General features: G+C 38.0%; 1 protein-coding gene across 1 annotated transcript in view; it reads right to left on the bottom strand.

The window, feature by feature from the left end:
• The window catches only part of FAM98B (family with sequence similarity 98 member B), a 26,477-nt gene extending 13,456 nt beyond the window's left edge, over window positions 1–13,021 (bottom strand). Inside the window, exons 1-3 of the mRNA XM_023620253.2 lie at window positions 12,879–13,021; window positions 5,509–5,654; window positions 3,975–4,109 (exon numbers count right to left, since the gene is read on the bottom strand). Coding sequence (XP_023476021.1) covers window positions 3,975–4,109; window positions 5,509–5,654; window positions 12,879–12,949 — 352 coding nt within the window. The 5' untranslated portion in view covers window positions 12,950–13,021. The remainder of the gene's footprint in view (window positions 1–3,974; window positions 4,110–5,508; window positions 5,655–12,878) is intronic.
• Between the last annotated feature and the right edge of the window lie 10,957 nt (window positions 13,022–23,978).

Consider the following 23,978-nt stretch of genomic DNA (forward strand, 5'->3'; position numbering starts at 1 on the left):
ACGGTTAACAATACTGGAACGTATACTTAAAAATTTGCCAAGAGGGTAGATCTTATGTTAAGTGTTCTTATCACAAAACAAAATAAGTATAAAGGGGGCAGAAGGAACCATAAAAAAAAAAAGATAGTGCCTACTGATAAACAGTTTTAAAGTCCAACAGAAGGGACCCACCAGTAAATCAACAATTTAAGAATGCATAAGAATGTGTAAGACACTGATTTACAGACTTTTCCATGTAATCTATACGTGACAGTCTAAAGAGCCCACAAAAAGTTAAGACCAATACATATCAAACTTTGCTTATGAGGACTATGCCGAGGTTCCTCTGATTCCAAAACTTCACTAAAACAGGTCACCAGTTCTTCAAACATTTATATTTTGTACAGAACCTTGGCTCAAGTCCTTCTTTGTTCTATGGAAACATGCTCTATGTAATAGTAGAAACAAGAGCTCAGTCCAGTATTTAGAATGCTAATCCATGCAGGTGGTAAACAATATAGTGTTTAAAAGTCTTCCCACCATAGATTCTCAGATTCCCCCGCCCCAGAGGGAATCACCATTATTAGTTTCTTGGCTATCTTTTCAGGCATATATGTGTATGTATATTTAGAATACATATCTACCATCTAAGCACATTTCTTTTTTTTTTTTCTTGAGGAAGATTAGCCCTGAGCTAACATCTGCTGCCAATCGTCCTCTTTTTTGCTGAGGAAGATTGGCCCTGAGCTAACATAAGTGCCCACATTCCTCTACTTTTTATATGTGGGACACCTGCCACCACATGGCTTGATATGCGGTGCATAGTCCGCACCCAGGATCTGAACCGGTGAACCAAAGTGGAGTGTGCGAACTCAACCACTATGCCACCGGGCCGGCCCCACTTTTCTTTCTTTTATACAAATAAGAGAATACTATACATGTTCTGTATATTTATTGTTATCTTAGACATCATTCCACATCAGTAACATTTGATCTATTTTCATTCTAATGGCTAGATAGTGGTATCCCTGCAAAGATGGACCATTTCTATTTAACTACTACAAACAAAGCCTTAATGAACATCTTTTCATTGTACACTTAGGGAAATAAATATGTTCCCAGTCACACAGAATTGCCAAGTCAAAAGACAGGTGAATTTCACTTATAATATTGACAATTTGCCATTCTAAAAGGTTGTACCAGTTAATCTCCCACCACACTCTAATACCTATGGTATATGAGAATGATTACTCCTCCAAACTTGTATGACGACTTTTTTTTTTGGTATTTGCTCCCCTGGTAAGTAAAAAATGGTATCCTGTCATTTTATCTTTGTAACTCTTTAACTGTGAGGGATACTGGGCATCTTTTCAGGTTTAGAAGCAATTTCTTAAAAAACTTTTCTGGGGGCCAGCCTGGTGGCGCAGCAGTTAACTTCGCACGTTCCGCTTCAGTGGCCCAGGGTTCGCCTGTTTGGATCCCGGGTGTGGACACAGCACCGCTTGGCAAGTCATGCTGTGGCAGGCATCCCACATATAAAGTAGAGGAAGATGGGTACGGATGTTAGCTCAGGGCCAGTCTTCCTCAGCAGAAAGAGGAGGATTGGCAGCAGATGTTAGCTCAGGGCTAATTTTCCTCAAAAAAAAAAAAAACTTTTCTGTAGAATGCCTGTTCATTTCTTATGTACTTTACACATTTTTCCAGTGAGTTTTTCTCTTTTTCTTCTTGACTTATAAAGCTCTCTACATAGTAAGGAATTTGGCCCTTTTAATTTTGTACATGTCACAAACACTTCTAAGAACAACATAAAGAAGCTTATTACATCAATATGTTTTAAAGACAAACTAAAGACAAAGATGGAAAAGATGCTGATAAGATTGTGAATTGGTATAACCTTTCTGGAACAAAATATGGCGATATAAATGTAGACCAGAGATAAATATTCGTAATATTTTTTAAATGTTCATAATCTTTGCCTAAGTTAAAAGCAACCAAATATATGAACAAAGAAATTAATTCAAAATAGAAAAAAATCCAAATACCCCCAAATTTGAAATCTAGTAAATAAAAATGTTATATCCATAGCATAGAATGTTATGTAGCCAATTTAAATTGTTTTTTCAAAAAAATATTAAGTGACGGGGAAATGCTAACAATACACTAAATGAAGAGGCAGAGAAGGAACTGTACCTGCAACAGAATCTCAATCTTACTTAAATGTGTATGTACAAAGGAAAAGGAAATTCCAGAAAGTTATTCATGATTCTCTCTGGGGAGTGAGATTGTAAACGATTTTCTTCTTTACAATTTTATCCACTTTAAGATTTCTATGATGAGTATGTAATTTTTTAACACATAAAATTTACCACTCTAGCTATTTTTAAGTGTACAGTGGCATTACATACACACACACTGCCGTGCAACCGTCAACACCATCCATCTCCAGAACTGTTTCATCTTCCCCATCTGAAACCCTGTACTCATTTTACACTAACCCCTCATTTCACCCCACCTCCCGCACATGTATTTTCATAATCAGAAAAAACTATACCAATTCCTCTTATATAGCCTCTTTACTTTTACTTGTACCAGAAACTTTTATTACTATTATTGCTGAGTTTCTTAGCAGCTAAGGAAAAAAGGGAAACAAGAGATTACAGTTCCTCTAGGCCAGTGCTTCTGAGCTTCCTTCCTGTCCCAATATACCTAAGGGTTACTGACCTCCCATTAATAACAACGGTTCATTAAATCAGTGACTCGCACCAAATGGGAGGAAGATGGGGAAACAGTGTAAGAAATGGGGGGGGAGAGGTACATAATTTTTATCCCTTTCCTCAACACACACAAGGTAATTCAAATGTCAATCCTTTTTCATTACCACTAGTTAAAATTACACACGATTTCTGCTCTAATGAAACAAACATTACTAACACTACAGCCTAGGAGGAATATATCACATGCGGCTTTTCATAAATGGTACAATCTAAAATAATAGAAATCTCCAATGACAGAAGATGTTAGGAAAATTCTTTCAAATGGGTTGTTTGCAGAACTTTCAAAAGAGCACGAAATTACACTGACTGAAATAAAAAAATTTTGAAAGGACACAATACAAATAAATGGATCTATTATTTATAGTAATTGTTTGGATATAGAGTAATCTATACTCCAAACTCACCTGACAAAAAAAGGCCACACTCACTAGAATTCAAGTGGCCTGAGGGCACTTTTTTTTTAAATGATATATCCCTAGTGCCTGGAGCAGTTTCTCATACAATACTAGGTGATTAATAAATATTTCTGAACCAATTATCATTCAGTGCCTATCACTAAAAATGAGATCTAATAATCTGCTTAGCAGCGTAGTTTCAGAAAGTTTTAAGATTAAATAAGACTTTGGAGATCACCAACTTTAGCCATCTAGTCATAAATGCTAAGAGATGAATTAGGTAAAGAAAAAATTACTAAAATACTATATAAATCACAAACACAGGCATTCTATATTGGCCAAATAATTCATAAGTACTAGAAATCTTAGATGTGGCCGAGTGGTTAAGTTCACGCGCTCTGCTTTGGCGGCCCGGGGTTTCACCGGTTCAGATCCTGGCTGTGGACACGGCACCACTCATCAGGCCATGCTGAGGCGGCATCCCACATGGCACAACCAGAAGGACCTACAACTAGAATATACACCTATGTACTGGGAGGCTTTGGAGAGAAGAAGGAAAAAAAAAAAAAGGAAGATTGGCAACAGATGTTAGCTCAGGTGCCAATCTTTAAAAAAAATTAAATCTTAGAATGTATATTAGTAGAATTTATATAATATTTATATAAATATCTCTGAGTCAGCTTCATCTTTTAAGTCAAATTTTAAAGTCTTTTTAACAGAGAAAACGTCTAATGCCTCATTAATGAAATTTTATAAATTTTGACTTGAAAATAACAAAAACCAGATCAAACACGTGCATTTAAATGTTCAAAGAAAGATAACTTACACAGAAGTTTCAAACAGTCGTCCTTCTTTTTTAAACGGTCTTTAATATCTCCTGATATGAGTACGGAATATGGACATGCCATTTCTTTTAAAAAACCACTTATCTCAAGCTGGAAGCTTTCTAGATCATCTCTCCCTTTAAAAAGAAAAATCATAAAACATTTATTGAATATTTACCATATTATCTGAGACTTTAAAATATACCACTAGTTGATTTCAATTTTACATTCAATTCTAAATTTTGACTTTGACATTAAATCCTTACATGTGTGACTCCAAAGCTTAGGTAAACGTAACCAAACAATTTCTGCATACACAAAGTAACACTTAAGTTTAAGAACCTAAGTATCAGGGCCAGCCCGGTTGTGCAGCGGTTAAGTGAGCATGTTCCGCTTTGGCGGTCCAGGGTTTGCCAGTTCAGATCCCAGTTGTGTACATCACACCGCTTGACTAAGCCATGCTGTGGTAGGTGTTCCACATATAAAGTAGAGGAAGATGGGCACGGATATTAGCTCAGGCCCAGTCTTCCTTAGCAAAAAGAGGAAGACTGGCAGCAGATGTTAGCTCAGCGCTAATCTTCCTCAAAAAAAAAAAAAAGAACCTTGGTGTCTAATCATGAGATTATGAATAATTTTGTATCTAAATCCCTAAGTATTTTCCAATAAACTTTAGACTTTCCATAAAAGTAGATAAACTGGAAATATTCTATGTTAGTAACTGAAATACTAACAGCATTATTATGGCTATAATTATTAACTGGCTTCAGAGCAAATGACTCATTTCTATTTTACTTCTATGGATTCAGATAAAAAATGCAATCATCTAATTAAGCCTCACTGCTCATCTTTCTTTCATAATCTAATTATGTAGGAACTTGTGTCATGTTTTCAATCCAGCTTATTTTACTTTGCTTCAAGTGAATTCTATTAGATTTGGGAAGGAAAAAAACAATTTAAAAGTAATGATAGTTCAGAAGGGAAGGCTAGTTCATCCCCTAGCAAATGCCCAATATTTTTCTATTTTTCATTTTAGTACACTATCTGAAGTTCTACCAATGAAAGACCCACAAGGACTCCAGTTACCAAGACAATAATGAATTAAACCTTTGCGAGCTAGTACAGGAGTTTTTATAAAAGTATTCCCATATGAATCCATGTCCTGAGTTATAGGCTTGGTAATATGACTTAAAGATTACATGTACTTTAAAAAAAAAAAACCCTTAATTCAAAATAAACGGTATTCAAAAATTAAAGTTTTTAAATAATCAAATTCAGACTTGACTTTTTCTAAAGAATAATACTAAGGTTAAGACAAGAAGTAAACAGTAATTGTTTATAATTTTATACAAATTTAAGAACCAATTTTGGACTAATTAATATACAATTTAGTCCAAAGATATTTAATATCATACTGAAGTTCATAATTTTAATGATTTTTCTTTGTATAGGGGCACATTGTAGATAAAACCGTAAATCATAAGCTATCATTTCATTTTACAATTAAACAGAAAAATAAATAAAACACAGCGGCAATACCAGCTGAAGTGATACTTTCTTCCAAGTTGCACAATGATTTTATCTGAGAGCCTAACCAAACACAGAGCTCTGAAAATTCAGGCGAAGACAGTCCACCCTCCGCTGCCTTGGTAAGGGCTTGCTCTTCTAACAGTGGTCCCTTGTACCTAGAAAGAAGACATGAAAGGTTAAAAAACAAAACAAAACCTAACACTCTAAATCAAGCCCTGCTGCCTGTTTTTGTAAATAAAGTTGTACTGGAACACAGCCATTTACAGATGGTCTCCGGCTGCTTTCACACTGCAATGGCAGAGTTGAGTAGTTGTGACAGAGACAGTATGGCCAGAAAAGCCTAAAATTTTTACTATCTGGTCTGTTGTAGAAATGGTTTGCCAATTTCTGCAATATATAATTAACATTTGGCTTTTTTTCTTTTCTCTTTTTGAAGAAGATTAGCTGTGAGCTAACATCTGCTGCCAATCCTCCTCTTTTTGCTGAGAAAGACTGGCCCTGAGCTAACATCCGTGCCCATCTTCCTCTACTTTATATGTGGGACACCTGCCACAGCATGGCTTGCCAAGCGGTGCCATGTCCACACCCAAGATCCGAACCAGTGAATGCCAGGCCGCCGAAGCAGAACGTGCGAACTTAACTGCTGTGCCACTGGGCTGACACCTGGCTTTTTTTTTTCCCTATATTTTAAGATTTCTTAGTAAAATCATCAATTTTAAGATAAATACTACATGTAACACAAAATCACACAGAGCAGAGCCTAATAACCTTACACTAGTTAGAAGAATAAGAAAAGGAAATACAATGAAAAAAGAACAGATGTAAACTTTAAATTTAAAAGTGTAAAGCTGAAAAGAACTTATGAAATTTTTAACCTAAATCATTTATAATTATAAACACTGCTACAAAATGTATTTAAATAGAACCTTAGTTTTCTGGTCATTTTATATATTATCTTAATTGAATTAGATACCAGTTTTATTTTTCTTTCTGCAACTGAGCTTTAACATTATAAACTTATAGATTTTAATATACATGATGGGTTTTAATCCACTGCAGCTATTTTTCTTTTGATATCTAAACTGTCCTATCTCTGGGTAGTGGGAGCCCATTCACTTTGGCCGAGGAGTCCTTTGACTTGTCCCCAGTATTCTTTGAATACTTTCTTCGCTTTCCATGACAAGACGTTCCTGTCCTATACCTGTAATCGCCCATTTCTCCAAGAAGCCCCAATTCTTTTTCACGGTATTTAGGGTACACAACCTGCTACTAAAGGTTAGTCACAGTATCTGCACCTCTTTAAGAGAAATTACAGCAGAAGTTCACATTGCTATTTCCAATTCAAATTTACAAGTGTAGAGTTTTTACTTATTTTGTTTTGTATTATTTCTGTTTTCTCTTACAATGAAAATTCTGGTTTCTAATGACATTTATGTAATCCTAGTATATATAAAAATAGATACAAATTACATAGTTTCAGAATAGGGAAATCAGCATTATTACTAACAATAAAATTACTGAAAACTATTTTTTTAAATCTTTGGAATAATTCCAGTAAGGATGTATAGAAAAACAATTCCTTTCCATGTGATTCAACTGCCTATTTCATATATCGATAGACATTCATTCATTTTGCTTTTAATTTTTAGAGATTTGTCTCTCTCTGTTTTGATTTCATTTTTATTTAATTTTGCTTTATAATTATGTCAAACATTTATATGGTCTCAAAGTCTAATTTACAAAACAAGGTACATTCAGACAAATCTTGCTTGCAATCTTAATCTTGTTCCCTCTACTCTATTCCCGCCTTCCCCAATAGGTTACCATATTTATTAGTTTTGGGTTGTCATTCCGATAATGTTAAATATAAATATACATATTTCTCCCTTTTCAGATAAAAAGTAGCCTACTACATACTGTTCTATTACTTTCTTTAAACACACACACATTCACACACACACATTTACGTATCCTAGAGATCAGCAGAGATACTACTCAATCACGTTTATGGTTGTATAGTACTCCACAGTCTGGAGGCACCATATTTGGTTCACCATGCCCCCACTAAAGGACAATGGGGGTATTTACAGTGTTTTGCCATTATTAAAAAAAATTGGCAAATTTTTGTCAGTGTATATCAAGGATAGTTTCCTAGAGGTGGGATGGTTGAGTCAAAGGGTAAGTGGATATGTAACTTTGCTAGATATCATTAAATTTTCCTTTACGGGGTTATACCATCAAGGCATGAGAGTATGCATTTCCCCTAACTCACCAAAGTGGTCAACCATTTAGATTTTTGACCATCTGGTATTTACATTTCTCTTAGGAACAAGGGTGTAAATCTTTCTTATGTTTAAAGGCCATTTGCATTTCTTTTTCTCTGACTTCTCTGGTCATATCTCATGAAGGGTGAGTATTTTCAAATTCTCATTTTGCCAGTAAGAAATTAAGGCTTAACGAGGTTAGAAGACCCGCCTCAAGGAGCAGGCCAGGCCCAGTGCTAGGTCTGTGTTTATATATAAATTTATTTATTTAGAATTCATTTAATCTCTATAGCAATGCTTGAAGTTAGTATTATGCTGATTCTGTGGCATTAGAAGATAAATAACTAAGTGATGACACTAGGATTTAAGTCCAGATTTGACTCCAAACACTCCATGTGAACTCTCCAAGTTCTGTTTACACTAATAAGGAAACTAAGCAAGTAAGCTGGCCAGGTAATGCAGCCAGATAAAGGCAGAGCCGCAACCAGACCACTGTCCCTGCTCCTCCAGCCCAGACTGGCTCCTCTACGTATTACCCTTCCTCCACGTCTTAACGTGCCCTTCAGTGAGATTTAACAGTAAGCACCTGATCTCCCCCTACTTGCCTTCACTTCTGCAATAAAGCAATAACCATAAACTCTTGAATAAACTTTATTCAAATTGTTGGCAATAAGTTATTTTCACTGAAATGCCAATAAGAAATTTCAACAAAAACTGATTAAATCATCCAAAAATACTGTATTTAGAGGAGAACCCCTTCCCACTTTCCTTAATGCCTCAACTCATCAAATCAGGCAAAAATAAAAAGAAGAAAAAATAAATGCATTTAACAAACCTGAGCATCTAATAACAACCATAATCATGATAGCACCTAACATTTATAAGCTACTCTTATGCTAGGCCAGTGTTCTCTGTTTTATGTATATTACCTCATTTAATTGCCACAATATCCTATAAGATAGGTATTATTATTATTATGCTCTAGTTTGCTCCATATATTCTTATTTAATTAGGAAAGCGCTACTCTTATTCCAAACACTGGGGACACCTCCCCTCAGGCCTAGACTCCCCCAGGGCCACATACACTGGGACACAGTTGATGGTCTGACACTATTTCAAGCTGAGTGATCCAAATCTTCAGGTCATTAGAGCCACTGGCAAACCTCCATAAAGACACAGCCTAATTTATCTTCTGTTCTCTGTTTTCATCAGCCAGCATATAAAATACGAGACTCTTTCTTTGCCCCTGTCATTTACCCACCTTCTAACTTGCCTCCAACCCAGCTCTTCACTTCTCCTTGCTTCCCAAACTCTTCTACTATGTTCCATCCATAAACAACTCTCCTAGATTATCAGTCTCTTCCCAGAAAGATTATCCCTACCACCTGTAGCTTAGGCTATTTTACTCTCTCAAGTTCCTCAAGGTCAGATTGTAAAGTTTCTGCCCTTGCTTCCCAAGACAGCATCCATATCATTGCTCCTCCATTATCTTATAAAGATCTCCGACTCTCTCCAGGCTCAGGCCACTCATATTTGCCATCCTCTTTTTCCTGTGGTTTTCAGCTATCAATCTCTTGGACACTCTCCCACATTCCCTGTGCTCAGTTTTCCTCTCCATCCTTATTTTTGCCATTATACTGAGTTTCTTTAAAGTACATATGTATACCCTCACCAATACTCTGAGCTCTTAATTCCCTAACTTCCTCTTTTCCAACCTCGGCACTACACGTCAGTGAACCAACCCCTAGATCTTGCCATCACCTGGAACTACACCACCTTCGAAACCACTAATTCAGATATGTCACTCCCTGACCACAATCTACTACCTATAGTTTCAGCTTGCTCTTTCAACCACTCTTCTACAACTATTCTGTAATCTCACCTCCACCTCCATTCCATTGGTCCCTCTGCAATCTCTTTATTTATTAGCTCCCTGCTGTCTTCACTTTCTTTCCTATGCAATTTAGATTCCAAGGTGTATCATTTCATTTTGGGTCTCAATACTACCTACTGAAGAAATGAATCCTTGAGACCATCAACTCCTTCACTCTAATATCCAGGCAGTCACTAAGTCCTGTAATGCACATCTTTCCATTTCCAGTGCCACTAAGTAAACGGCTTCTCGCCTAGACTACTACTAATCGTCCACTCCATTCTCTACCTTGCCAACAGAAGTAACTTTTCAAACTAGACATCTAATTACTCCCTCTTGTATTTAAAATCTTCAATTATGTCCCACTGCTGTTATGACAGAACAAAATCCACAACACAGCCTAAAAGCAGCTGCACGCCCTGGTCCTCTCTGAACTCTCCAATCTAGTCTCCACCACTCTGGTCCTTGCTCTCTGCCCTCCAGCCACACTAGCCTCCTTCCAGTTCTTCTAATACAGCACGCTCCTTCACACTTCAAGGCCTTTCATAGTTTGTTCTCACTATAAGGGCACCTTTGACCTCCTTTCCCACCCAACCTCACCTAGTTAACTCCTATTCACCCTTCCTATTTCAACTCAAAGGTCAATTCTTCAGGAATCTATCACTAACCCCTAAGACTACATAGGTCCTCCTGTCATGTTATGTCACACTGTTATTTTCTTATAAAACATTTACAGTTTATAAATATTTGTGGGATCATGTCTGTTTCTCCACTATACTGTAAGCTCCACAAGGACAGGGACTATCTATTTTGCTAGTCACTGACTTCTCAGAACAGTGCCAAATATAGAGTTGTGCTCAACAAATATTTGAAATAAACCTCCCTCCATAATGGTGGTTTCTCAATCTTGGCTGTGAAGCTTTAGAAAAACATGCATGCCTATACTGCACCCCCCAAGATCATGATTCAGTCATTTTGTGGTAGAGAAGAGACTGGAACATTTTTCATAAGCTCCACATATGATTTTGATGCACAGCTAGGGCTGAGCTCCACCATTCTACAAAATCAGACTGCCAGAACTGAAAGAGACTTCTGAAATCATCTGCTCCAGCCTGCTCCTTTCAAGGGGAGGAAATTAAGTTCTTCCTATCCTGTTTTCATTTATAATATATCACTAAATTGTTCTTTCACAGAGATTTTTCCCTTTTAATTCCTCCCTTTAACATTCTATTTTATCTGACAAACTAAAGTACTTTCACTGATATCCTAAATGTTTTTTTTCCTCCCCAAAGCCCGAGCATATAGTTGTATATTCTAGTCGTAAGCCCTGCTAGTTCTTCTATGTCAGCCACCACCACAGCATGGCTACTGACAGACGAGTGGTGTGGTTCTGCACCCAGGCACCAAATCCAGGCTGCCAAAGTGGAGTGCACTGAACTTCAACTGCTAAGCCTTCAGGTCTGGCTCCTAAATGTTTTAATCACAATAGAAAGTGCATTATTCACAATCTACATGGATATTTTAAAATACAGTGTGCGATTACTTACATATTGTAAGTAAACAAACTACTCTTTTTTTCACATCTCATTATCATTATAGGAAAATTCAAACTTCAAAATCTTGTGCTCAGATAAGGAAAAATCAATTCCAAAGTGTATAAATTGTTTTACTTTCCAGACTGAATAATCTGAAACTAATTTTCCTTGATAAAAGCCAAGATCATAGCAAACCTCATTTTTCAAAACACCTATTATAAACAAATTCAAGGAATGAAGGAAGAAAGCAAGCAGTGACTTCTCCTTTTTCCTAAACTATTTACAGAATCCCACTATTCTTATCTAGAGTACTTGGAAGCTCAAACTGTTTGGGGACTAAACTTCTATTCAGTATTTTAAATTCTTGCTTTGGTTACTTCCTTAACCAAGTTAAGTGAAAATTTCCAAGAGATTTCACAGATGTAAAAATGCCCCCTAAATAATCACTAGTTCTATTCTTTCATTTGACAAACATTTATTCAGGATCTACTAAGTTGCAAGGCTCTGGAACAGTGGGTCATTGCAAAGTAGGTATTATCAGGGTCCAAAAGATTAGCAGTTGACACAGGCCCAAGAGCAGTTTTAGGCAAAAAATAAAGTGGGGTGAGGGAATTTCAAGCTTCACAGTAGCCCTGCAAAGGCACAGCCATCCCATTCACACACTGGAGCACTGGCAGGGCAAACAGCTATGCAGATGGCTCCAATCTCTTTAATTCACGGGTCTTTTTTGACTCTCAACTATCTGGCTCTATGCTTCCCTCTGTGTACTCTTTTCTTTGAACTTTTCTTCATTCATTTACCCATTCATTCAACCACTATTTATTGTGCCAGACCCCGTTGTAAGATGTTGCTGGAACATGACAGATAAGGCACCTGTTTTCCTGGAGCTGACTTGGCGGGGGCGGGGAATCAAGCAACAATAAATAAATGGGCAGGACAAGATAATCTGGGATACAGCAAAGGGCTGTGAAGAAAAGATAGGATGAGGCTGAGGGAAGGACTATGTTGCATGTGTTGATGCTCAGGCTTGCAACTGTTAACATCATCCCAGGAGTTCTTATTACACTTAACCCTCTGAATTGTAAATACCAGTAGACTCTTTGTAGCCCCACGACTATGTTAGCTACTAGGAATCTGAAAACTGTCTTTTTGGTATGCCTAGCACAGAAATACGCATTCATAAATACATATTAACACCCAGCTAATATGTTGTTCAGGAACGGATGAAATGGTTGAACGGGCTCGCAAGTGAACTGAAACGCTCTCTCCGGTCAAGGCAGCAGGAGAGATTCACCCCGAGGCCTAATTAAGCCACAGGTTGCACACCGTGAGCGACGACAGTCCCCAGCCCGGGTTCCAGCCCCTCCCCCAGGGCACGACAACGACGTCAACACAAACAGCCCCACGGGCAGGGCCACGCCGCCCGGAGCACCGGCGCCGGCCGGCCGCTGGGCGCCCCCGCTGCGGGCCGGGCTGTGGAGTCCCGAGGCCAGGAGCCTGGAAGAGGGGCCATGCGCCCCGGCCCCGCTCCTCCCCCAAACGGCTGTCTCTCCCGCCTCCCGCTTAACTCCGTCGGCGCCGGAGGGCGCGCGGGCCGGAGGCCTGCACCGAGCTCCGAGGCCGCGGGGTCCCCGGGAAGGAGCCTGCAGCAGCCAGACGGCGGAGAGCTCACGTCTTCGGAGAAAAGGCGTCCTCAGGAATACTCACCCCAGCGCCTCCAGGGTGTCCAGCACGTCGCCCTCCATGGTAGGTTCGGGCCCCGGCTCCGGCCCTCTCATGGTCCTGCGGCCCAAAGCTGTTCGGCGCTCTAAGGAGCCCGCCGGAAACTGGCGTCACGGCGCCAAGGTTCCGGTCGCCGTCTCGACGCGGGCTGCCTAGGAGCCCTGCGGACTGGGGCGCGGAGGTTCCCAGCCCGGAGGGAATCGACTTAGTGCCTAAAACCGCTTTATGTAACAGTATTTTTAAAAATAATAACAACAGCAAGTAATAGTAATAAAAAGGCATCTTTGTGTTGGGTCTTATCTGTGTATTGAAATCAGACTCAGCGAACATCGTGATTCTCTCCTACTTGTTCTCAACCTTTCGGACTCCAGACTTCTCATTTTATAACAAAAATCCTGAAATGAAAAATTATCTTGAACTCAAATTGGTACGTAATATCATGGACCTACACATAGAATTTTAAAATCAATGTACAGGGCAATGCGTCGACTTTACAGAAGAAATAAAGAGAAGGTAATTTATAACAATTTATTTTCATTATGAAATGTAGATCAGTGAAGTGAGGAGATGCCTGTATCTAGCTGTAGAATCCTCTTAAACACACAGACGACGAGTTGTATTGCTGACAAACTATAGGGGAGTTATATAAGAAACCAAAATGCCATGGGCAGAATAGAGTAGTTGATGTGATCTTCCATCATTGTGACTAACTCTCCATAAAGTTCCAAACAAAACACAGTATTCCCTCTGTGTACCATTCATGCAGAATTCAGTGTCTACCTGAACTATGCAAAAAATAATTTAGGCTTCATAGTAAAAGAGAGTCAGGATATAGGGTCAAATCAATATACAGCAGGACTGTTGAAAGTTGTGCAAGACACATAATGGTTGGTCCTTGTAAGGGACTGTCCCCCGCATTGCAGAATACATAGCATCCTTAGCCCCAGTCCGCTAAAAGTTAGTAATGCTCTCACCTCCCTAATCACTGTTACAAAATTAAAGCTTTCTCGTAAATTTATGAAACCCCCTGAGGCAAGCTTACCCACACATTTGAATAAATTTCAGAAACGACTGCTCTACCATATATCACAGCCTTAAGTATAAAATTATTAGCAATTTAATGTATCTGAATTCATCTCTAAACCAAAGACAGAATGTATGTGCTGAGTGGTTATCGCCTCCCTCCAAGAATTGAAGAGTCAAAGAAGGTATTATTCTTAGTAATCTTGGAGAGAAAAATCTCTGGGGAATAGAAATGAGGCAATTGTTCTTCATTAATGTTAATCTTGAGTATTCTGTGACTATTTTTCCTAAAAAATAAATAACAAAACTGAAGCACAGAAAAAAGAAAAGATTAAAAATACAAAAAAAAAAAAAAAAAAACCCGCCACATGACAGATACATGAGAAAGGTACAAAGGTCTAACAGAGTAATTGGAATAATTGGAGTCCAACAAGGAGGCCACTGAGAAAACTGGGCAGATGCAAGAAGAGATTCTAGCCAATAATTTTCAGACAAAAGACACCAAGCCACTGATTCAAAAGCTCTACTAACCCCAAACAGTATAAATACAAAGAAAATCACAATTTAGGGAAACCTTAGTAAAAATACTGAAAACAAAAAGTAAAGGGAAAATCTTAAAAGCAGATTGAGGAAAAAAAAAACTTCGACTATAATATCATAAGCTGATTTCTCAAGAGAAAAAGTGGAAGCAAGAAAATAATGGAATAACATATTTCATATACTGAAGAAATAACCACAAATCCAGAATTTTATACACAGTGGAAATATCATTAAGAAAGGAAGGAAAAATAAAGATGTCTTCAGGTAAAACAAAAATGATATAAACTGTTTCCAGCAGACTCACATGGAAAAAAAAGTTAAAGAGAGTTCTTCAACAAAAAGAAAATGATCCCAGATGAAAGTACAATAATGGCTAAAGGAATGAAATGTACTGCTGGAAAGGGTAAGGATGTGAGTAAAACTCAGTGAATATTGACTGTTCAAAACAGCAATAATAATGTCTCGTGAAATTTGCAATATAAAAGGAATTCAAGAGGAGAGTTAAAGAACAAATAGCGTTGAAGAACTACAAGGTTCTTCTATTGTCTAGGAAGTGGTAAAATAACTAACTTATGGTAGTAAATAAAAGTTGCATGTCACCATCTTAAAAGTAATCACTGAAGGAATAATCAAACGTATAACTAACAACTAAGAGAGGGGGAAAATAGAATAATAAAAAAAAACCACCATTAAATCTTTAAAAAGACAAAAAAAAGGAAAATAAAAAGTTAAACCATAGATAGCTGGGTAGTAATATTAATAAAAATAGCTATTAATGCAGTAAGTATTTCAGAGAGACTTTAATAGAGACATTTCATAATGATAAAAGTGTCAAGACAATAGGAAGCTATAACAATCCTAAATATTTATTTGTTTAGTAACCAGCCTCAAAATATATAAATAGAAAACCAAACAAACTTTAAGGAGAAATGGGCAGATCCACAATCGCAGAGGAAGATTTTAAACATATATCTCTCATTAACTGATGTTAACAAGCAGTCAAAACAATCAGCAGAGGTGCTGGCCTGGTGGCACAGTGGTCAAGTTTGCACGTTCCACTTTGGCAGCCCAGGGTTCACGGCTTCAGATCCTGGGTGCAGACATGGCACCACTTGGCAAGCCATGCTGTGGTAGCCATCCCATATATAAAGTAGAGGAAGATGGGCATGGATGTTAGCTCAGGGCCAGTCTTCCTCAGCAAAAAAAAGAAGAAAGAAAGGAAATTTGGCAGCAGATGTTAGTTCAGGGCTACTCTTCCTAAAAGAAAAAATCAGTAGACCTACACAAGACTTGGACAACATGATTTATAAATTTGACTTAATTGGTATACATAGATATATATTGTTGCTCCCCAAAACTTCAGAATATGCATGTTTTCAAGTGCACGTGTGTCATTATAAAACTTGACCTTATACCGTACCTGAAAGTAAGTCTCATCATCTTCAAAGATTAACATCATAAAAAGCATGTTCTCTAACTACAGTAGAATTAAACTAGGAATCAAAAAGAAAAAAGAAAAAGAAAAAAATCCCCAAATATTTGATATCTGGAATTAACGCAATGCACTTCTCAATAACCAAGGATCAAACTAGAAATCAAATGGATATAAGAGAATGTTCTGAACTGAATGATAATAACAACACATCAACACATGAAGGATGCAGCTAGACCCATTCTTGGAAGAAAATATATAGCATTAAATGCAAATATTAGAAATAAAAAAAAGATTGAAAATTAACTGTCTAAGTATCAATCTCAAGAAACTGAAAAACAAAGCAAATTAAATTCAAGGAAACAGAAAGATAGAAATAATAAAGATAAGAGTAGACATCAATGAAATAGGGGGAAAAATACAATAGAGAAAATTAACCCAACTTTGAGTCTTTTAGCAAAGACTAATAATATTGACAGACCTTTAGCTAAGCATATCAAGAAAAAAAAAGACATAAATAACCAATATAAGAAATGAAAAAGAAGACATCAGTTCTTTGCATCAGACATTAAACAGTTAATAAGAGGATGTTATGAACAAAATGATGCCAATAAAGTTGAAAATTAAGATGAATGATAAATTTCTTAAGAAATAAAATTTAACAAAAATGATACAAGAAAAAATTTTAAATATAAATATTTCCATATCTACTAAAGAAATTGAATTTCTAATTAAAATTCACCCCCAAAGAACACTCCAAGGTCAGATTGCTTTCCTGATGAATTTCCCCAAACATTTAAGAAAGAAATAATACCCAATCATATACAAACTTTTCCAAAGACTAGGAAAAAATGGAGCATTTGCAATGCTTTTTATGAGGACAATAGTACCTTAAAGCAAACATCAATAAGGACATTACTAAAAAGAGAATTTGTAGGCCAATTCATCTCATGAAAACAGAAACACTTACACAATCACTTGAGTATGACAAAGTCAACATTGTAGTGCAGGTGTTTTCAATATATGGTGCTGGGTCAATGGGATACCAAAATCTTGATCTCTACTTCATGCAATACACAAAAATCAGTTACAGGTGGACTGTGGATGTAAGTTAAAAGATTAAAGTTTCTAGGAGATAACATAAAACATCTTCATGAACTTGGGATAGGCAAATATTTCTTAGTCTATTGGTTAGGGCTTCAGTGTCCTATTGAAGAAATTTTTGCCTATTCCACAGAACATGAAGATACTCAATGTTACATTGACAATTGGTCTTTATTAAAATTAAGTTCATAAAAAGACCCCATTAAGAAATTGAGAAGGCAAGCTACACAAGTGAGAGAAAATATCCACAATACATATATCTGATAGGGGTTCATATTCAGATGATATAAAGAAATCCTTCAAATCAATAAGAAAAAGTCAGACACCTGAAAGGGGGAAAAAACTGGACAAAAGACTTGAATAGGCACTTCACAAAAAAGTATTCAAATGGTCAAAAACTATATGAAATAGTGTTCAACCTTATGGCCCTTAGAGAAATGCACATTAAAACACTACTGAGATGCTACTATGCATACATAGAGAATGGTTAAAATTACAAAAACAAAAACCCCAAAGAAACAAAAAAAAAAACAAAACCCCACAACCAACAATATCTAATGTCAGCAAGAATGTAAGAACGAGAACTCTTATACACTGTCGATGGAAGTGTGAACTTTGGGGGGAAGATTAAACAGTATTTATTGAAGCTGAACCTATATAATCCTTGTGGCCCAGCACCAAAAGCCATATACAAGAATGTCCATGGGGGCCGGCCCTGTGGCCGAGTGGTTAAGTTCACGCGCTGGGCATTGGTGGCCCAGGGTTTTGCTGGTTTGGATCCTGGGCATGGACATGGCACTGCTCATCAGGTCACATTGAGGCAGCATCCCACATGCCACAGCCAGAGGCACTCACAACTAGAAATATACAACTACGTACTGGGGGGCTTTGGGGAGAAAAAGCAGAAAAAAGAAAAAAAGAATGTTCATAGCAGCATTATTTATATCAAAGACTGGAAACTATCCAAAGGTCTATTTACAGCAGAATGGATAAATAAATTAAGGTATCGTCATACAGTGGCATGCTATGTGCAATGATAATGGACACACCACTGCCACATCCAACATCAATAAATCTTACAAACACAATGTTGAGCAAAAGAATCCAGGCATAAAATAATTCTTTCTACTGCAGACGAAGGGTGATAGAAGTCAAACTAGTGACATCCTTTGGGAAGGGCTAATGACTGGCAGAGATACTAGAGACGGGCTTCTCTGGGGTTATTAACGTTCCATATCTTGTTCAATTTACAGAAATTCACTGACCTGTACACTTAGGAATTCTGCACTGGTCTGTATGTTTTACTTTATTTTTTAAGTTTACTTTAAAAATAAATTAATAGTGTTGCACACTTAACCATGGTGAAAATAGCAATTTTTATTTTATGTAAATTTTGCCACAATAAAAAAAATAATTAATAATGGTAAGTGCTTGAAACAGTATAGGGTACATAGTAAGAACTTAATAAATGCTATCAATTGTCTTAGCCTGGATTTCCTAGAAAATAGAGTTTGAGGCAAAAAGCTTAGGTGCTAAGACCTTATTGGTAAGTCCAATCCTAGGGAAGCAAGAACAATGGAAGGGAGTGAGGCAGGAAAGGAGAGCAAATATATGGAAGCGCGTTTCCAAGGTGGCCACAGCTTTGCAACAACAATCGGATTGCCCTGTCTTTTCAGTGAGGTCTTATGAAGCTAATGCATTTCCCAATCATCTCTCTGGGTGAGGAATGAAGGATTTATCAGCTAGCTCATGTCTCCATCTGTCAAAGTTTGTTCCATGAGGAGGATGACGCCCTCACACTTCCAGGTTACATATGCACCTCAGCAGCTACATGGAATCCCCAGGGCAGACAATGACAGGCAGGTGGCATGAGCACAACACCAGAGGATACCCACAAGTGACCTGAAGATCCAAGAGAAGTGACAGCAATGAGGCCTTCAGTCTGTAGGAGCAAGGAGGGCAGCTGCAATGGTTTCTACAACACTTAACAGCACAAGCTATTGCTAGGACCACTCTGGCCAGAACGCAATGCAAGTGCACAGCTCTGGGGGGGTGCATAAACTAAATCCAGTCAGTTCAGCCCATGCTTCACCAAGAGCCACTTGCACCCTCTTATTATATCTGAGACAAAAGACCCTCCCTTCTTCCCTGGCAGGAGAGGTACAAAACCAATCTCTCGAGGTAGTGGACACTGGAACCTCCTCAAAAGACTTTAGAATGGTCAGCAAACCAAGCTAGACTCCTTGATGGTCCAAGCTGTAATGGATGCCCGTCATCTTCCTCCTCCACACCTATTATATATTTCCCACATTCCTGGCCAGTATTTCAGTTAATCTGTGTTGACAGCCATATTTGCTGAAATTAGTCATTGGTAGTCACACAGGAACAAGAGCAACAAGAGATGCACCCGTAAAAATTCTGTGTTTCAGTGTGCCTCCACTGTGTAGCAGCAACCTGAGTTGCTCATGGTAAATAGCTATGTCAGTAAACTATCTTTGCCTATAAGTTCCCTGGCATGAGGAGCCCAAACCTGTAAAAAGATAGTTGCCACAGTCGACATCCTCCCACCCTGGGAGCCAGGGTCTCTAACCCATAAGAGCCTAAAATTGTGGACATAGTAAGCACAAAATTCTACAAGTGAGTCCTTTGGAGTGATGGTGAGGGAGCCAATACTACTTTCTCCCCTTAGTTCCTGGGCCCATGTATTCTAGCTAATGGGCACATCTCTATAGATTAGCCATGGGTTCAGCTCATATGCCTTATACTGGAGATCAGCACCTCAACCTGCAGGATGCTGAGCCTAAGCTTGTCACTTACCTGAGTCTTCAATAGGCCCTTTTGCCATTCCATCAGGACAGCCGCCTCTCATAGGGTACATGGTAAGTAGCACCTGTAAACATTTTGGTGTTTCACCCATTGTCTCACCATCTTTGCCATAAAACGGATCCGTTATTTCAAGGCAGTGTTGTCATAGGTGAGACATTTTGTGAACCCTCAACAGGTGATGCTAGCAGAGAAACCGTGGGCAGAAGGGCAAACCCTGATCCAGAAGCACAAATTTCTCTAAGATGGAGTGTAACCAACCTTCTGGCAGGTGGTTGACTGGAATCCCTAAGGAAGAAAGGCATATTCGGGTCTCAGCTGCTGGCATGTAAGCATTCGGTAGTGCAGTGATGCACTTCCGTATATTTGCTCTCCTTTCCTGCCTCACTTCCATTTTCCACATTCTTCCTTCCCTAGGATGGGACTTACTAATAACCTGTTAGCACCTAAGCTTTGGCCTCAAACTCTGTTTTCTAGGGAACCCAGGCTAAGACAATTGATAGCATTAGGCGCTTACCACACACCTGACACTGTTTTGAACACTTTACCCGATTTACTCATTTTTAGACTTTGAAAAGAAATTAAAAGCAAAACATATATACACACAAGTGCAGAATTCATCAGCCTTGATGAAGGGAGTACAGGTTGTTGGGTCATGCATGTCTCATCCTTGCTACCATGGCTGCTCTGCTCATGAGCTCTTTAGGAAAGCACTGGAGTGGCTGAGGATAAAGTCTGGCTGACATCCGTGGGATGGATCATCCTGTCCTGCTGATTGTTGAGTGTATCTTCTGCACTAGACGTGCTCTCGTCAGCCTTAAGATGAGACACATAGATCCATAGCCGTTGGGCCCACTTCCTTAGATCTTGTCGTACACCTCTCCCCAAGACCTCTTTTTCTCTAGTTTTTCATCCAAGCCATTTGATTTCCCAGAAGTCAGTGTATATCCATATCTCCAACATGCTGAACTACAAGGAAAAACCGTCCTAAGATACTCCCTGGGCTGGAGGAAAAGGAGGGTATTTATCTTCTCAGCTCCTTCTATATCTCTCCCATTAGCCAAAAATTGCCCTGCACTTAAAGTTGCATCATTTTTCCCCTTTGAAAGCTTATCTAGGTGTCAGGTCCCATGTCCTGTGGTCTGGATTTCCTCCAAGTGCAGAAGTGACAGAAGGAGCCAGAAACTCCAGATGTTCATGGCTGGTTGGCCAAGCTGCATGACCGTGGCAAAGGAGGAGGACCTAGAACTCTCAGGGCAAGAGACTAGCTAGCCTCAGACAGAGGTCTAAAAGGAGTTAGGAAGGCACAGTGGTGGCTGAGGTGAAACAAGCAGCTAACAGTCCAGGAGGAAATCTGAGGAAGCACATAAAGTCTGTGTCCAACATACACACGGCCTAAAAGGCCGGGCCTGATCTGGCTCTTGCATACCCCTCCAAACTCATCTACCAATACTCCCCATATTGTTCACTCCACTTGCCTCTAATCAGTTTCTCTGTTAAGCTCTGTCCCTCACTCCTAGCAAGTGCTCAGTAACTACAGGTATTGGGATGGGATGGGAGTGCGGTGGGATGGGGTAGGACGGGGTAGGGTGAGACTGTAGTATCCAGAGATACATTGCTTCAGATTCTGTGAATATTCTAAAACTTCTGGCCTTAATATCACCTGTTATCAGGAGGTATTACCTTCTGTGGCAATTCCTAGATTTTACTCAGATGAATTTTACCCTCAAGACATCAGTAATAGTGCTTAACAACCTAGAAGAAATGGATAAATTCCTAGAAACATGCAACCTAACAAGACTGAATCATGAAGAAATAGAAAATCTGAACAGACTGATTACTAGCAAGGAGATTGAATCAGTAATCAAAAACTTCCCAACAAACAAATGTCCAGGACCAGATAGCTTCACTGGTGAATTCTACCAAACATTTAAAGAAGAAATAATACCAATCCTTCTCAAACTTTTCCAAAAATAGAAAAGGAAGGAACACTTCCAAAGTCATTTTATGAGGCCAGCATTATCTTGATACCAAAACCAGACAAGGACACTACAAGAAATGAAAATTACAAACCAATATTCCTGATAAACATAGATACAAAAATCCTCCACAAAATATCAGCAAACCAAACTCAACAATACACTAAAAGGATCACACACCATGAACAAGTGGGATTGTTTCCAGGGATGCAAGGATACAAACCAATCAATGTGATACATCACATTAACAAACTGAAGTATAAAAATAATATGATCATCTCCATAGATGCAGGAAAAGCATTTGATAAAATCCATCATCCATTTATGATAAAAACTCTCAACAAAGTAGGTATAGAGGGAACAAACCTCAACTTAATAAAGGCCACATGTGACAAGCCCACAGCTAACATCATACTCAATGAGGAAAAGCTACAAGCTTTTTCTCTAAGATCAGGAACAAGAAGGCTCTCACACCACTTTTTTTCGACAAAGTATTGGGAGTCCTAGCCAGAGCAATTAGGCAAGAAAAAGAAATAAAAGACATCTAAATCATAAAGGAAGAAAGACATCTGTCTCTATTTCCAGATGACCTGATGTTATATACAGACATGCCTCAGAAATATTGTGGGTTCAGTTCCAGACCACTGCAATAAAGTGAACATAGCAGTAAAGGGAGTCACATGAATTTCCCAGTTTCTGAGGGCAAATAAAAGTTACGTTTACACTATACGGTAGTCTATAAGTGTAAAAGAACATTATGTCTAAAAAAACAATGTATGTACCTTAATTAAAAGTATCTTATTGCTAAAAAATGCTAACCATCATCTGAGCCTTTGGTGAATCATAATTTTTTTCCGGTGGAAGGTCTTGTAAAAAATGCACTATCTGCAAGTTGCAATAAAGTGAAGCACAATAAAATGAGGTATGCTTGTATAGAAAACTCTAAGGACTCCACCAAAAAACTGTTTGAACTAATAAACAAATTCAGTAAAGTTGCAGGATACAGAATCTATATATAAAAATTTTTTTGCATTTTTATACACTAATACCATAGTATCAGAAAAAGAAATTAAAATAACAATCCCATTTACAATTGCATCAAAAAGAATACCAAAGGATAAATTTAACCAAGGAGGTGAAAGACCTGTCCACTGAAAACTGTAAGACATTGATGAAAGAAATTGAAGAAGACACATATAATTGGAAAGATATTCTGTGCTCATGGAAGAATTAATAGAGAGAATCAATATTATGAGACTGTCCATATTGCTCAAAGTGATTGACAGATTCAATGCAATCCCTATTAAAATTCCAAGGGAATTTTTCACAGAAATAAAACAAACAATATTAAAATTTATATGGAACCACAAAATAGCTACTGAATAGCCAAAGCAATCTTGAAATAGAAAAACAACACTGGAGGCATCATGCTTCCTGATTTCAAACTATATAACAAAGCTATAGTAATCAAAACAGTATGGTATTGGCATAAAAACAGACACAGAGATCATTGGAAAAGAATAGAGACCCCAGAAATAAACCTACGCTTATATGGTCATATAGTCAATTAACTTACAACAAAGGAGCCAAGAATATACAATGGGGAACAGACAGTCTCTTCAATAAGTGGTGTTGGGAAAACTGGACAGCCACATGCAAAAGAAGGAAAATGTACACCATACCTAAAAATTAGTTCAAAATGGATTAAAGATTTGAATGTAAGACATGAAACCTTAAAACTCCTAGAAGAAAACATAGGCAGTAAGCTCCTTGACATTGGTCTTGGCGATAATTTTTTGGATTTGATGCCAAAAGCAAAGGCAACAAAAGCAAAAATAAACAAATGGGACTATATCAAACTAAAAAGCTTCTGCATGGCAAAGAAAACTAAATGAAAAGGCAACTTATGGAATCGGAGAAAAAATTTGCAAACCATATATCTGATGAGAGGTTAATATCTAAAATATATAAAGAACTCACGCAACTCAACAGCAGAAAAGCAAACAATCTAATTTAAAAAGGATCTGAATCGACATTTTTCCAGAGGAAACATACAGGTAGCCAACAAGTAGGTGAAAAGATGTTCAATATCACTAACCATCAGGAAAATGCAAATCAAAATCACAATGAGATATCACCTCACACCTGTTAGAATGACTGTTATCAAAAAGACAAGACATAGCA

The sequence above is a fragment of the Equus caballus genome, chromosome 1, assembly GCF_041296265.1.
Source record: "Equus caballus isolate H_3958 breed thoroughbred chromosome 1, TB-T2T, whole genome shotgun sequence".
NCBI lineage: Eukaryota > Metazoa > Chordata > Mammalia > Perissodactyla > Equidae > Equus > Equus caballus.